The sequence below is a fragment of the Orbicella franksi genome, chromosome 13 (genome assembly GCF_964199315.1).
Source record: "Orbicella franksi chromosome 13, jaOrbFran1.1, whole genome shotgun sequence".
NCBI lineage: Eukaryota > Metazoa > Cnidaria > Anthozoa > Scleractinia > Merulinidae > Orbicella > Orbicella franksi.
Genome location: NC_138157.1, coordinates 15348166 through 15362788, shown reverse-complemented (window position 1 = coordinate 15362788; position 14623 = coordinate 15348166). Strand labels below are relative to the sequence as shown.

Sequence of the window (14623 nt, the reverse complement as noted above, 5' to 3'; positions counted from 1 at the left end):
AGATCGATTAGAACCTTCGTCTGTACTTGTCTGGCTCGTCAACATCTTGGGTGTTAATCTACGCTACAGGGAAGAACGGCGGAGTGAGACATACCGTCAGAACTCCTGGTACTCTATGAATGAAACAAATAAAATAGCAGTGGGTCGTTTGTCTATATACGTTGAAATCATAAGAGATTCAATTTCTACGAAAGTGCATGCAGTGGTTTATGCGCCACAGTAAAGGAGAATAAAAAAGAAACAAAAAGTAAAAAAAAAACTAAAGGAAACCTGAAAGTAATTCGATTTACTTGATAAATGCATTCAATGCTTGCTAGCCATGGACACCTCTCTTTACTTAAGTAAAAAGGTCTTTAATTAGGGAAAAAATCTAAGAAAATAGCAGCAGGAGTGGAAATTTAAAACAAAGTCGGCTGCTATGGCATACTTATCTTGATTCGAATGTTGAGAAAGAAACGTTGCAAGAGCTAGAATAGTTTACGATTTTGTTAAGTATAAAAAGTAGGATCAAAGAATTAACCCATAATAAAAAAGTATAGAACATTTATATTGTTTTATCAGGGGTCAATTCTCTGGTCACACTCAAGCTGACTCACTTCTTCATCCTCATCAAAGACCCTTGATACTAAGGCGATATTGTCTCCTGTTGACAATTCGCTACATGCAGGCGTTACCTTGATCACACGTACACGAGATTTTCTTCTGTTAAACAGAAAGAGGAAAAAAAATGCCTGAACGCATTTTATATAAAAAAGAAGAGACATGGAAAAAATTCTTAACGCAGTCTTTTTACTGAGATTTTAGAGCAAGATCTACATGTTTTGGCATTTCACGATAAATTGAGCCTGAGCTGGTTTTGCACGAGAAATCCCCGGAATGTTTCCTGCTAATATAGCGCAATTCTGTCCGGCAAGCAGCGGGATGAATGGAAAGTGCCCGAAAATACGGTTAATTTTCAGTGCATGCGTTACGCGCCATTTTCTCCATAACTTGCATAGCGTCGCCCATCTAAAGCCTTAGCGAGTGCAGGCTAGTAGATATAGTGTAGCTGCTGCAGGACGTGGAATTATTCCAACTAAGCATGTTAACGAAGTTCAAAACACATGAGCAACAGTTTGACAAATGCACAACAAATGACACGAGGTACACGCAATTACCTGTACTTGATAATACTCCACAAAACAATGATGAAAAGAATAAGAACAGCTGTGAAACCCAAGGCGATGATGACATACACAAGAGAAGAAGACAAAGAAGTTGACGACCTCGTGGACACTGCTGACCCTGAAAGGCCCGGCTGCAGGCTCGGCGAAATAACGTGGACCTCTTTTACTTCCGCCGATGTGACATTTCTAATGGCGTCTTTGTTGATTATTACCACCTCTTGCAGCGTCCGACTTGGAACCGATCCTGAAAAATGCATGCGTGCGACACGAGTTTTGGTTAGAACAAGAACCGATCATTGGTTCCTGGTTAGTCACGTCGCTGGTTATCACGAAGACCTTAAGCCCCGGCCAAACGATCGCAACATATCAACACAACATATCCCAACATTGTTGGCCCAACATTTGCAAGCTCCGGCCAAACGATCGCAACATTACAGCACAACAGATCGCAACATTGTTGGGCGCAACATGTTGAACGCGTTTGGCCACCCTGTTGCGACGTGTGGCGACATGTTAGGTATTGAAAATCGAACTAGTGCGCATGCCCGAGTGCAACATTGTTGCACGAACCTGGCCAAACGACCACAACATCATGCAACATTTGAGGATGTTGCATGAAAAATTTGACCAGTTTCAAATTTGAGCCAACAACACCCAACATGTCGCAACACATCGCAACAGGGTGGCCAAACACGCGCAACATGTTGCGCCCAACAATGTTGCGATATGTTGCGTTGAAAGTGTTGCGAACGTTTGGCCGGGGCTTTACGCAACACTCAAAATATCGAACACAAGTGAACAGTTTACCTTTGACACTTGCGGGAAGCTTCACGGCTACTTCAACATTTAGAGTTTCGTTTGAAAGTTGAGTCGCTACCACTAAAACACTGTCAGAGTCAAAGAGTGATCTGAAAAATAGATAAATAGGCAGCTGTTTTGTGTCTGTTGTTTGATAAAGGAAGATATATTTCATGAGATTCGTTAATAACAATTCTATTTTGAAATTATCGGCACATTTCGCAACATTGCTCTTGCGTGAAGGTGAAGCATTTGGTCAAAACAGTCCAAATTTTGAGATATCTGTTGATTAAGTACAGATGTTAAGGGTGAAACACTATAACTTTGTTCACCGTTAGCATTTAATTTCGCGCCATTTATCAGCTAACCTCGCCCAGACTTGAGTGAAGGAGCCCATTGCACTCCACTGTTCACTTATTCAAGCTGCCCGATGACAAGAACAAGTGATAATCCTGCAGATTCACTAGTACACCTAAGCTCATATGGGACAATCATGTGGCTAGTCAAACTCAAGAGTTTTAGAACTATTGTAACAACCTATTGCGAGAAAACCAACTTTCTGGAAGTCCACATTGGAAGTTTTTTGTCAGTCCACAAAACTTGTTCAGTTTCTTCGCAAAGAGAGTTTTGAGATTGTCGAGAGCCTCTCTCAAAAACTGTTAAGATATAAAAAAGAAGTGCTTAGTTGGCAGTTATTTACTTTAAAATAACTCCCTATTAGTAAGACAATCAAAAAAGAGCATTTATTTTAGCTATGGGACTCCACCTTTTCTCCTTTCCATTGATGCCAGAGCTTTATTACTATCCTTCCGTTGTCATACTGTGACGGCAAGGTTGGATGAGTCCATGGCAAGGAAATTGCTTTAGAAGTTGGAAAGGTTGGCCCTTTTGTCACTTGGTCGGTTTCTGCAAAATTAACATCACGTAAAAAATTGTCAATGAAAATTAAAGGAAATAATTTATTGCTCCTTTTTATTCCATTTCGCAGAGCACGTCTTTGGAAATGGGTATTCCTTCGAATTCTTAACGATTTCAGTCCCAAGACCGCCAGCACTACTGAAGAAAGATGCGGGTTCAATCTACGAGTAAACGGTTAACTCTAAACTTTGCCTAAGGTTTAGAAAACGAAGCACCAAAACTGCATATTTCCTAAAGCCCATAATTCTAAGGAAAGCAATTTAGTCGCGACACAATATGTATCGCTATTTCGTGGGTTGCTACACACAAGGTAACTATAGATACGCTGTTGTTACACTGATTTACTACTTTGTCAGACACGTCTACCTAGAAAGCTTTATGTATTTAATGGAAATTACTCACCACGGTTACAGAACTTCCCAGCCCAGCCTGGAAGACATAGTTTGGTTCCAGTCTCTGAGTCACAGGTGTAATGTCCCTCGGATGTGTTCCGTGGAGCGCAGTGAACGGAGCACCGGGGACCATACCAATCGTCCAAACAGCTCCAGCTCCCGTTCACCCCATTACACTCATAATGTCCCCAAGAGTCATTCCTCGCTTTGCAGTACACACTACAGTTTGGTCCGTACCAGTGCAGATGGCAAGTCTTACTGCCATCCTTAATGTTGCAGTCATAATATCCCTCTTTAATACTTTGCTTAGCAGAGCAGTGTGTTGAACAGTTTGGACCGTAAAAGTCCCGATGGCATATCTTGCTCCCATCGTTAGGATCACACTCATAATGACCTCTAGAGTCATTAACAGCCGTGCAATGTACTAAACAGTTGGTGCCATGCCAGTGTTCGTGGCATGTCTTAGTGCCATCCTGGATACCACAGTTGTAATGCCCTTTTGAGTTGTTCATTGCTTTGCAATAAGTTTTGCACTCGGATCCAAACCAATCTTTCAAACAAACCTTACTACCATTTGTCCTATCACAAGTGTAATGCCCATGTGTGTCATTGTGAGGTTTGCAGAAGAGCGTACAATGGCTCCCATGCCAGTCACTATGACACTGTTTACTACCATCTATCTTGCTGCAGTTGTAATGGCCAAACCAATCACTATTTTGAGGTACGCAGTAAGTGGAGCAGTTGTCCCCATACCAATCGTTCCCACAAATCTTCCCTCCCGTTTCTGGATGACAAGTGTACTGTCCCTCTTTGTCATTTCTGGAAGTACAGTAAACGCTACAACTTGGACCATACCAGTTTCTGGCACAAAGTCGGCTTCCGTTAAGTGTGCACTCTTGTCGACCCGAAGAATCATTACTGGTCTTACAGAAAACAGTACAGTTTTCCCCAAACCAGTTGGGAAGACACTCTTTAGCTCCAGTCCTATTGTGACAAGTGTAATGACCTACTGAATCGTTTCCTGGTAAACATTGGATGTTACAGTCGACGCCGAACCATCCTTTAAGACACTCTCTTCTGCCGTTGCTAATATTACACCTGTAACCCATGTATGAATCATTCTTTGGCGTGCAATCGCAAGATGGACCATACCAGTCTTGTAAACATACTTTGTTCCCATTTAAGCCACAATTGTAACCAGCGCTCGAATTGTTAGTTTGTTTGCAATAAACGTTGCACTGATTCCTACCGTACAAGTTCCGCAAACAAACTTTTTGCCCCTGGGAATCGCAAGAGTACCCCGCCAGAGAGTCATTCCTAGCTGCACAGTGCACTGTGCAGCTAGGTCCATACCAGTCTTGTAGACAAACTTTTCTTCCTGTTCCAGACTCACAAGTGTAATGTCCACGTGTGTCATCATCATGAGACACACAGTAGATCTTACAGCTGACACCGTGCCATCCAGTACGACAGACCTTGTGACCGGCGGCTTTATCGCAGGTGTAATGACCAGCTACATCATTGTCTTTTGCCATACAGTACGTCGTGCAATTCGACCCATAATAATTTGCATTGCATTGTACGTTATATTTCAATGTCATGGTGGAAGGATGGCCTCCTCCGCCAAGTGTAATCGTTCTCCATTTGATCGACTCCATCCAAGGGGTTGGCATCACGTTCAGTTTGTTCACACTGAAGCGATCAACGACATCAGCTCCGGAAAAGTAGTCATAGTCCATGACTTCAATGCTAAAGCTTAGCACACCCTGTGCGCGTAATATAAAGTAATTTGTATCAGTTGTTGTTGACTAAGGAAGTAGTTACTGCGCTTTTCTGGAGCTCAACAAAAGACTACTCTTACTGTACCAAGTTGTCACAGTAGAGATAAGCGAAATGAGACTCGATCATACCATACAAGTGTGTTGCGCGAGAAACCAGGTTAGCATGTATTTCTTTCATCGTATAACCCTTAGCTAGCTGATCGATGATAAGCCTGTTTAATTGATTTTCTTTACCTATCTGCTTGCACAATGTAGTGTGTATGTTACAGCTAAAAATTGACTCTTCGAGGGAATTATGGTTATTGAGAGTGGAACGCCACTAGCACAATCACCACCGGGTATCAAAATATGATATTTTGAAAGTGGCAGCCTTCAATGAGCAAATTACTGACAAAGCTTTTTGCCTCAAAATACCCAGGAGGGTCGAAAGGCCAGGTTCTACTACAGGTATCATATAGTGTCAATACAAGAAACAAGAGCAAGAAAATGATCTTACCTTCCAAGAACTAAAACTTCCTTCCACAGGATTTTGCCAGCCGTTTCCAAGAGAATCGCCATACGTGAACACCAAGTGTTTGTAATTGTGATATGTCTTGGTTTTACCCGATACCAAGCAGCTGGCAGAGCTCGGGTCATTACGGATACAAAACAAGAAGTAATAGTTGCAATCCGCACATGCTGGATCACAGCAGTCACCGCTCAATAACAGGTTACTTGGGTTTGAAAAGGCGCGAAACAGGAGAGACACGTGACCGCCTAGACCACCGACTGCTATGACCTGGCAAGAAATCAGCAGAAACAAGACAAAGACACAATTCAGCATGTGAAGAGCATGCAAAGAGCCAGAGCTTACGACGCAAGATTTCATCATTGCGTGCAATATTGCAAGCAACATAGTGCGCCGTACTTAATACATCATATTTAATTAATTTTGATTATCCCGCAAAACAGTTTCTCGCTTTGTGGGAAACTTGATCCTTTCTTATGGGATCGTCATTTTTTCGGAACCGCGTGACATCCCAGCTGCGTTCTCTTTGATGCGACAAAGTAAATATCTTCTTTAACATTTACACCTTTTTGTCCATAAGTGTCTTACTGTCAACAAAATTGTTATCGTCCTTGCTAAACAAACACCTAAATGTCAGATCATCGCATTTTGTTGCGACTAAATTTCAAAGAAAAATAATTGTTCTTTGTTTAGCTTAAGGTTAACTAAACGTAGAATTAAGAGAAGAAGAAGAAAAAATAAAAACGTTCTGCTAAAGACGATACATCTCGTGCCCGCTCCCATCATCCCACGCATACAGCGATAAACATAAGGCAAACGATCCACTTCTGCAGTTTCTCAATCCATTATACTCAACCTTTTTCATAGTAACTAAAAGTAACAGATAAAAAGAATACACATATGAGCTTACAACAGTTGCGACCCCGGCTCCCCTAAAAAAGAGAAAAATCCATACACATATACACGCCCTAAAGTAGCACTGACACGAAAAATACTTAAATTGTCCGCAGTGTAACTACCAGTGAGAAGCGGTGATTCAGGATTAGCATTGCGTGTGAGACCCACTCAGCGTGCTTTTAACCTCTTACCCTCGGAACGAAACACTAGTACATATAAGAAGTTTATTTCACAGGCAAACGAAGCCCTACATGATGTTGGCACGAAATAGGATCACTGCAACTTCGAGTGACACTTGGAAAACAATAGCTAAAAAAAGGGTTGCTTCAATATAGGTTTATCTCTTACGAGCTGCTTCATTATAACCAACGTTACAGTGACTGAAAACTCCACGATGTCCTTACTGTAACAACTTGACTCATCTTTCACTGCTATAACTCATCAGTTCTCTGTAAACAGTGGTAATTAATTTGCTAAAGAAAACTACTGACTGACGGTTCTTCTAAGGTTGACCTGGCGTCCCCTTGAATGTCGTTTTAGTGATGACCACCCGCTCAGTTTTATACCAATTCGTGCTTGGCGGATCTTCTTTCACTCCAAATTACACTAACCAGCAGGAACTCCCTACAATGTCGAACATTGCGAGAGCCGTTTAATTTGTGTCATCAGAGCTCGTTCTTACCACATCATATCAGCTAAGCTCAGTCCTAACTAATTCTAGACTCGAAAACCGGAATTGAAAGAGCAATGGATATCGAATCTGAGCCACTCGTTGCCTCGATTCAATTTAATAAGAAATACCGTCACAAATTCTAATGAAAGACTTCGAGTTTACTGATTTCCTTCCTGTGTATCTGTTAGTCCTTTAAACTAAACAAAATGCAACACTCTTCTAGCTCAGTCTTGTCTCGATCACCAAGAGATAGGTCACTATTATATCGTAGCAGATTACTTGGACATGTGTCCTGTTATCTATATAGTTGTAACTCACCGTAGGGACCACCAAAATAGCGAAAATGGACAACATCAGCGAATGCATTATGGTACGAAGATGCGTTAAACAAATCGACCGTGTCGTCTGAACTCGAGTTTGAATCAACAGTAACTGCAGCAATGCGACTTCACTTAGCTTTTATTTTGAAATACCTCAAGTGGAGAACTTGCGAAATACTAAATGTTTGTTTTCGTGCACACTCAGACAGAGGGCGTGGCCAAAAATAGAAATTAGCCATGTGGTTTTAACTGGGGTGATACATGAACGTACCATTCCTGGAGTAAAGGGTTAGTCAGTAAATCAGGGAATTAACGGTGGGATTTGCTACAAGATTCGCGGCGTATTTCGTATTTCGTAAAAAAAAAAAAAAAACAATATAGAAAAACTAGGCCAGTTGCTGCTTTCTCTTTATTCTCAAACTGAAAAATTATTGCCTTAGATACACCCCTTTAATAAGCTTACCCTTTCTGTGACAAATAGCAAAACCTACAATCCTATTTCAAACCAACTAAATTATTATCCTTTGGATGGTACATGACTAATATATAGATTTAGCCAAGCCGAAAAGGGGAGCTCCTAGCCAGGTTGTTGAAAGCCCGATTAAGCTAGTCCAGGAGAAACGAGAATTTTGATTTGAGCTTTGTAACTTTGCGGTGAGGTTTTTTGTTTATTTTGTTTGGCCTTCTGTTTTGAGTTTTAATAATCCCAAACTACACAAAACATAAGCAGTTAAAAACATGATTGCAACAAGTTAAGCTGTGAACTTAAGCCCGCGATATGGTCACGTGATACTGGTCATCGGACGCCTTGTTTTGACGGGTGTCAATTGACTGTGGATGTCCAATATCAAAGAAGTACGCTGTGAAACCCAGGCTGCATGCCTCTGTCAACGTATTAGCTGGAGTATGGCCGCCATGTTGCGCGACGCCGTCGCCGTCGTCGAGTCGTGCGCGCGCGCCCACGAGCAATACCACTACCCTTGATAACCATGAGAAAATCAATTCACGGGTTTCCTTCAATTGTTTTTGCCATATGGGTATGGTGCTCCGCTTGGTGGCCCTCATCACGGAGTACTTCCACTCCGGTGTGCGTCCCCAGGCCCTCTTTGACTAAGACACGGTGATGTGGAAACAGGACTTTTATGGGACATTTCCTAGCAGATCGTGACCCTTCCCCATCATTTTACCGAAGCACTGATCCTTCTAATCATAAACCACACAGTCAATAAACTCAGGCTACCAAGAATGACTAAAATTGGACATCAATGCAACCTTTGAAATAAAAAAGCACGAATCATGGCGAATATTTTCATTGTATCAAACCAATTTACACAAAATGAATAAACTCGCCGACACAACTGAATCTGGAGGGAAGGGTGCCACCCATGATATCAAATGACACCTGAAATGAATTTTATATTTAGAGAACTGCGGTCTCTTCTAGTTCAAAACAAAAATCATATTTTCAAGAAATCGTGCCGTGTAGTAGCTATACGTACTATTGGATAATGAAGGACTATTGATAACTTTTAACAAGGACTGCGATTACAATTATAATAATACACATGAAAAAATTACTCGATGCTGATTGGCTAAAAGCAGTGCAGTTCAAGTGTAACATCAGTGCAAAAAGTGTAATATCAGTACAAAAAGTGTAACACCAGTGCAAATTACACATCGAAATTCTGGATTATGATTGACTGAAAGAAAATAGGAACTTTTCTAAGAAAATGATATCATGTAAAATGACGACGAAAATTTTGTGCTGAAACTTTGAAAAATGTTTTCTCAAATGAGAAAAAATGGCTTCAAGAAAGATCTTCCGGCACTTCCTCCGCGCGAATTTTTCATGTTTATATTATTAATAAGTAATCATACGGTTTTTCTCGTTCAATTTGGAGTTAATTTGCACTTGTGAGTTTTTCAAAAAGCTGAAATTACACCCGCCGAAGCGGCTCGCGCAATTTCAGCTCTTTGAAAAACTCACTCGTGCAAATTAATTCCAAATTGAACTCGGAACCGTATGATTACCTATACTAACAATGGTAGAGGTTATATGTTAATGTGTTTATTGTTTGATTTATGCCTATCTGCAAGGCAGCTCTTCTAATCTGCAAACTTACAGTATTAGCTACTTATTGTTTTTGTAGACATCGTGAATATTTTTGAATTGTACTTAGTTTTTATACTTTTCTTTTGTATATAAGCTTATATAGATTTTATTCCTGAATGTACAAGTTACAAATTTCTTCGTAACGCGCCATGAGCATAGGAATGGCGTTATATAAATAACAATTATCATTAGTTACTATTATTATTACTGACTGTAATCAGAAGTTATAAACTTCCACTGGTATTATTTTCCTCCAGCTCAAATTTTGTTCTGTCTCGCATACAACGAATCAACCACGTTCGACCATTCAAGGTGTGGCCTGGCCTCCTTGTCATTTCAGTCTGTCGTCATTTGGGTTGTCACCCAACGCTTCACCCCTCCATACTTTGAGCCTCTTTGGGCTCGTCACGGCATCATTGGGAAGGAGTGCGTGACGATCTATAAGAACGTCTACGGGAGGTTGCATTTTGCCCAATCACAGCTTGGCTCGTTTCTTGTAACTGACACATAACGCAATCTCATTTCCCAAAATGGTGGACGATCAGGCTGCTGCGTTGAAACAACGTGCGATCGAGGCGATCGACCAGCGTTCTTCTGAGTTGTACGATCTAAACAAAAGAATATGGAAAAATCCAGAGCTATCTTTTAAAGAGTCATTTGCTCATGATCAACTGACGGAGTTTTTAGCGGCGCAAGGTTTCCATGTGACGCCCCATTACACTCTGGATACAGCGTTTCGTGGTGAATACGGTGAAGATGGAGGTCTAACAATTGGTCTGATTAGTGAATATGACGCTTTACCAGAAGTAGGACATGCTTGTGGACACAATCTGATCGCTGAATCAGGCGTAGCTGCTGCTTTAGGTGATACATTGCTGACTTAGCTTTTTATCAACTTTACATGTAGTTTAATCCATATCCCGGGAGGGAGCGGGAGAATTCAAGTAACGCAATGGCTTACATACTGTCACACAATAACGCATTTGATCACTGTGTTTGAGATATTTTGGAAAGCCTTGTAAATAAGCCGATGGCACTTTTCCTCAAATCCTTTTTCCAAATCCCTAATGCCTACTCTTCTACATGTGTATACTTCCAGCTTGAGAAAGTGCCCCTTTTGGGTACAGCCTATGAAGTAACTCTCCCCCCACCCCCCACCCCTTCCCTCCGCCACCTCCACTTCCCGGCTCCATTTGTTTGTGGGCCACCATGCTTGCACATGTAGTTTTTTTTTAACCACTACAGAGTATGTAACAATACTGGCATTGCTATGACCCATTCCATTTGTTCCCCTTCCCCTAGATGGGAGGCCAGTTATTTCCACAAGAAGTCAAGATAAAGACTCAAGATCTAATTCTCTTCATGTAAATCACATCCTTCCCAGGGAAAACCTGAAGACACCTCCCCAAACACACATCAGCCCTTGAAAACTCTTGAGTAACCCATTTACCTGTTTATTGGGTATTAAAAGAGGGGAGGCAGTGGACTATGTGGAGAGGAACCTTTTTTCAGGCTGAAGGATATAATGGAAGGCATTTCACCAGTTGAAGTGTAGAAAAGGGCAGAAAACTGTTAATTTAAGTGTTTCAAAAAAAATCTCAAACAAATGCACCTAAAGGTTGAGTGTGGGGATACTCAACTGAGATGTTTCCATTCAGTAAAAGGATGGTGTATTTCTACTCCAGTACTTGATTTGATGGTGGTACCATTCTCTAAGGAGAGTATAAGAAAGGGAAACGTTCCCTGTCAAAAATTGTACCATAGAACTCGGAAAGTATCAGCCCAAATCACTGTCAGATTTTGCATAATTTCCTAAGGGGCCAATTTTCCAGTTTGTTCTGAGAACATAATGCTGGAATTTTCACTCCAGACTGAAACCCTCTCAGTGTCATTGCAAATTAAATTTCAAGAGGATTTGTTTTGGAAGTGTTAGCAGAGCTGAAATCTCAGCCCAATCCCTCCTTACCCTGTCTACATGTAACAATGAGGCTGAAATGAAGTTTGCTATATTATCACCCTCTCAGATCAAGAATTTGAACAGGTTTCATAATCACTGACAGCCCAGTAACTAAACCTTTACAGGTCTCAAGATTGCTTTGGAATCAGCCAAACAGAAGCCAAAAGTGAAAATAGTTCTTCTTGGAACTCCTGGCGAGGAAGCGGGAGGTGGCAAGATTCTGATGATCAACAATGGATGTTTTAAAGATATCGACATCTGCATGATGGTGCATCCTTGCCCTGGAGATGTACTTAAGCCATCAATTCTATCAGAGCAAGATGTAATTGTAACATACAAGGGACATGTTGCTCATGCTGTGGCTTTCCCTTGGGAAGGAATCAATGCTCTTGATGCAACAGTCATGGCTTATGACAACACAAGTGTGTTACGACAGCAGATGAAGCCTACATGGCAAGTTCATGGAATAATATCTGAGGGTGGGGTAAAACCTAATATCATTCCTGATCGAGCCCAGTTAATATACAATATCAGAGGGCCAAATGATGATGAGATGAATATAGTTTCAGAAAAGGTCACAAGCTGCTTCCAAGCTGCTGCATCAGCTACAGGTTAGCTAACTTTGCTGTTTCAGCTTTCTACTGCAAAAGTAGCTTGTTTGCCCTATTGTCTTAAAGCTGGAAAGCTGTTTGTGGGGTGCAGGATTTAACATGCTCTCAAATTTTCACTAACATGGGAAATTACGTCACTTTCAACATGAATCTCTCTACTTATCCACCTCTGATATCTTACCCTCGCACTACTAGCATAAATTTAAAAAAATGCATTCCATAGTAAGTGTGAATGGATTTATACAAAGTATTCAATAATACTGTTAGTAGCTATATGAGACTTCAACAAGGGGTACCATTTCTGTTTTATGTAGGGTGCCAAGTTTCTATTGAGTGGATATCTCCTCGTTACTCAAATCTGGATACCAACCACACCCTTGCTGAACTCTACCAAGCAAATGCAGAGTCATTGGCAGTAACATTTCCGACTCAAGAAGACTTTCCAGCCTCAACTGACATGGGAAATGTCTCCCACGTAGTTCCATCAATACATCCCATGTATTCCATTGGCACAACAGCTCCAAATCACTCTCACGCATTTACAGCAGCAGCAGTCACAGAAGTTGCTCATGAGAAAACTTTGATTGCAAGCAAGGCGATGGTTATGACAGCCATTGATGTGTTGTGCAATAAGGATCTGATTGACAAAGTGCGGAATGACTTTATGACATCACATAACACAAGTAACAAGTGAAATTGTGAAAGAAATTGAACAATGCAGGTTTAAAGCCATTCAGCAAGCTGAACAAAATAGCATTAATTTCCTTTTTGAGGGAATGACAATACTAAATTTATAAAATTCTGTCCACCAAATAAGAAGATAAGGGAATAACCCAGATCCAGAGACATGTTTGTTTTTCAATTATTTAAATCATATGTTTTTAAATTATTTCCGTACTGCAAGGTCCCAATAAGTTATGTCCAAAAACAGAATGGCAGTTTTCCCGGTTTTTAACACTACTTTCAATTGATGGATTTTCTATCACTGATAATTACTGTGGAGATTAACAGATTATTTGAATTTACACAGTCAAGTGGGTAATGTAACAATTTATGCCAAAATACAGGACAGATTATTTTTTTATTTCACGCCAAAAATTGTTATCATTTTTTCTGTTTTATACTGACCTTTCAGGGGTGTAGCCAGGATTTTTCAAAGGGGGGGGGGGGGGGGAGTCACACTGTGTCAAAGTGAGGGTACTCACCATATTGTCATGTCGTTTTCGCCACCTGTTGTAGGTTGTTTGCTTAAAAAAGGTTTACAAAGGGGGGTCACGGGCACCCCAGGACCCACCCTAGCTTAATGCCCTTTCCATTTGTAATTTAGAAATCATTTCCATTATCCTTGTTGACTAAATTTAATTGTGCATTTCAATTTCAATGAAATATATTAATATATAGCAATAATTTATAAACTTCTTTAAAACTGTGGTAACTTTTCACTTCTAAGTTCTAGTCATTACATTTTATCCCTTTCTCTGTCTTTCTGTGTGAGGCGACCTGTGCAGTTTACAAGGCTCTTAACAATTGGCCTAACAAAACAAAACAAAACAAACAAAAACGACAAAGAACACAAACAGATAAATATTCCCCTAGCCCTGAGAGCAATTAAAAGAGGTGCAAATTATCAAAATAGCTGAGGTTTTGAAGAATATCAATTAATTACATCTAAGAAAGAAAGATTTTTTTTATAAATTTTTATTAACCTGCCTGATCAAGTTAAGGGATTGCACAGATAATTTCAAGTAGTAATTATTGTGAAAAGGGATTGCTGTGACTGGGAAACCTAGTCCATAGTTGTCACATCATGGGTTTGATCATCAGCCAATGCAATCGAATGTACTGTAAGTACATGATTATTCTAATTTTAAGACAGATTTTGTTACAAATTTTGTGCAAAACCCACCTCCCTATATTAAAAAAAAAAAGATGAGACATTATAACAAGCTAACTTGGCCTCAGAATGTCTGAAATTCATTTCCAAGGACCTCAATTTTAAACATTTTCTGGGAGAGGATGCCCCCACCCACCCCTACAGGGAAGCACAGTCCATATCTTGAACCCCCATCTCTAAAATCCTGTACCCAACCCAGTAGTCTTTTATAGTCAAAGCTTGTAAAAAAAACGTAATTTACAATAAATTAAATTCACTGACCTCTGAGGTTTATCTTTCTTTGCTGGTCTGAAGGCTGTTACATGTGTAAAATGAAGGTTGCAAATATTCAAATTAGTGCCCATTCATTCTCGAAACATGGCTCTTTTTTAAGGCTTTTTAAAAAAATGCTTTTAGCATTTGGTATTACTTTTAATCTGCCTCGCTTGTGGTATCCTCCCCAACCGTTTTGGGGGCTATCACGCAACGCTCCCCCCAAGAGAAGGGGGAAGCGTTGCGTGACATCACCAAAAACGGCTGCGGACATCTCTAGGCAAAACAAAAGCAATTGCTTTAGTTATTCAATCTGCTCCTGGGTGATTGTTTCCGAATATTC

General features: G+C 40.5%; 2 protein-coding genes across 4 annotated transcripts; one reads left to right on the top strand and one right to left on the bottom strand.

The window, feature by feature from the left end:
- Nucleotides 1–18: 18 nt before the first annotated feature.
- LOC145465192 (uncharacterized) lies at nucleotides 19–7943 on the bottom strand. 3 transcript variants are annotated; one of them, XM_081448962.1, is made up of 9 exons: nucleotides 7452–7943; nucleotides 5552–5833; nucleotides 3285–5040; nucleotides 2731–2870; nucleotides 2502–2620; nucleotides 1974–2074; nucleotides 1158–1410; nucleotides 597–702; nucleotides 19–113 (listed from the first exon to the last, which is right to left on the bottom strand). In XM_081448962.1, the coding sequence occupies exons 1-9, from the start codon at nucleotides 7497–7499 to the stop codon at nucleotides 54–56; spliced, it is 2865 nt and encodes a 954-aa protein (XP_081305088.1). In that variant the 5' UTR covers nucleotides 7500–7943; the 3' UTR covers nucleotides 19–53. The 3 variants fall into 3 exon arrangements, with proteins under 3 accessions (XP_081305088.1, XP_081305087.1, XP_081305089.1); XM_081448961.1 differs by lacking the exon at nucleotides 7452–7943 and having other exon boundaries at nucleotides 5552–6506; XM_081448963.1 differs by lacking the exons at nucleotides 19–113; nucleotides 597–702; nucleotides 1158–1410; nucleotides 2502–2620; nucleotides 7452–7943 and having other exon boundaries at nucleotides 1996–2074; nucleotides 5552–6506.
- LOC145465208 (xaa-Arg dipeptidase-like) lies at nucleotides 7940–14286 on the top strand. Its single transcript, XM_081448985.1, has 3 exons — nucleotides 7940–10430; nucleotides 11649–12134; nucleotides 12449–14286. The coding sequence occupies exons 1-3, from the start codon at nucleotides 10097–10099 to the stop codon at nucleotides 12826–12828; spliced, it is 1200 nt and encodes a 399-aa protein (XP_081305111.1). The 5' UTR covers nucleotides 7940–10096; the 3' UTR covers nucleotides 12829–14286.
- The last annotated feature ends 337 nt before the right edge of the window (nucleotides 14287–14623 follow it).

Bases quoted from the DNA above. Each gene is read 5' to 3' on its own strand.
- LOC145465192 (XM_081448961.1), bottom strand. From the start codon at position 5,950: ATGTTGCTTGCAATATTGCACGCAATGATGAAATCTTGCGTCGTAAGC. The intron at 5,041-5,551 runs GTAAGATCATTT...TTACGCGCACAG, and splicing joins GAAGTTTTAGTTCTTGGAAG to GGTGTGCTAAGCTTTAGCAT. The intron at 2,621-2,730 runs GTGGAGTCCCAT...ATATCTTAACAG, and splicing joins ATCAATGGAAAGGAGAAAAG to TTTTTGAGAGAGGCTCTCGA.
- LOC145465208 (XM_081448985.1), top strand. From the start codon at position 10,097: ATGGTGGACGATCAGGCTGCTGCGTTGAAACAACGTGCGATCGAGGCG. The intron at 10,431-11,648 runs GTGATACATTGC...AAACCTTTACAG, and splicing joins AGGCGTAGCTGCTGCTTTAG to GTCTCAAGATTGCTTTGGAA. The intron at 12,135-12,448 runs GTTAGCTAACTT...TGTTTTATGTAG, and splicing joins AGCTGCTGCATCAGCTACAG to GGTGCCAAGTTTCTATTGAG.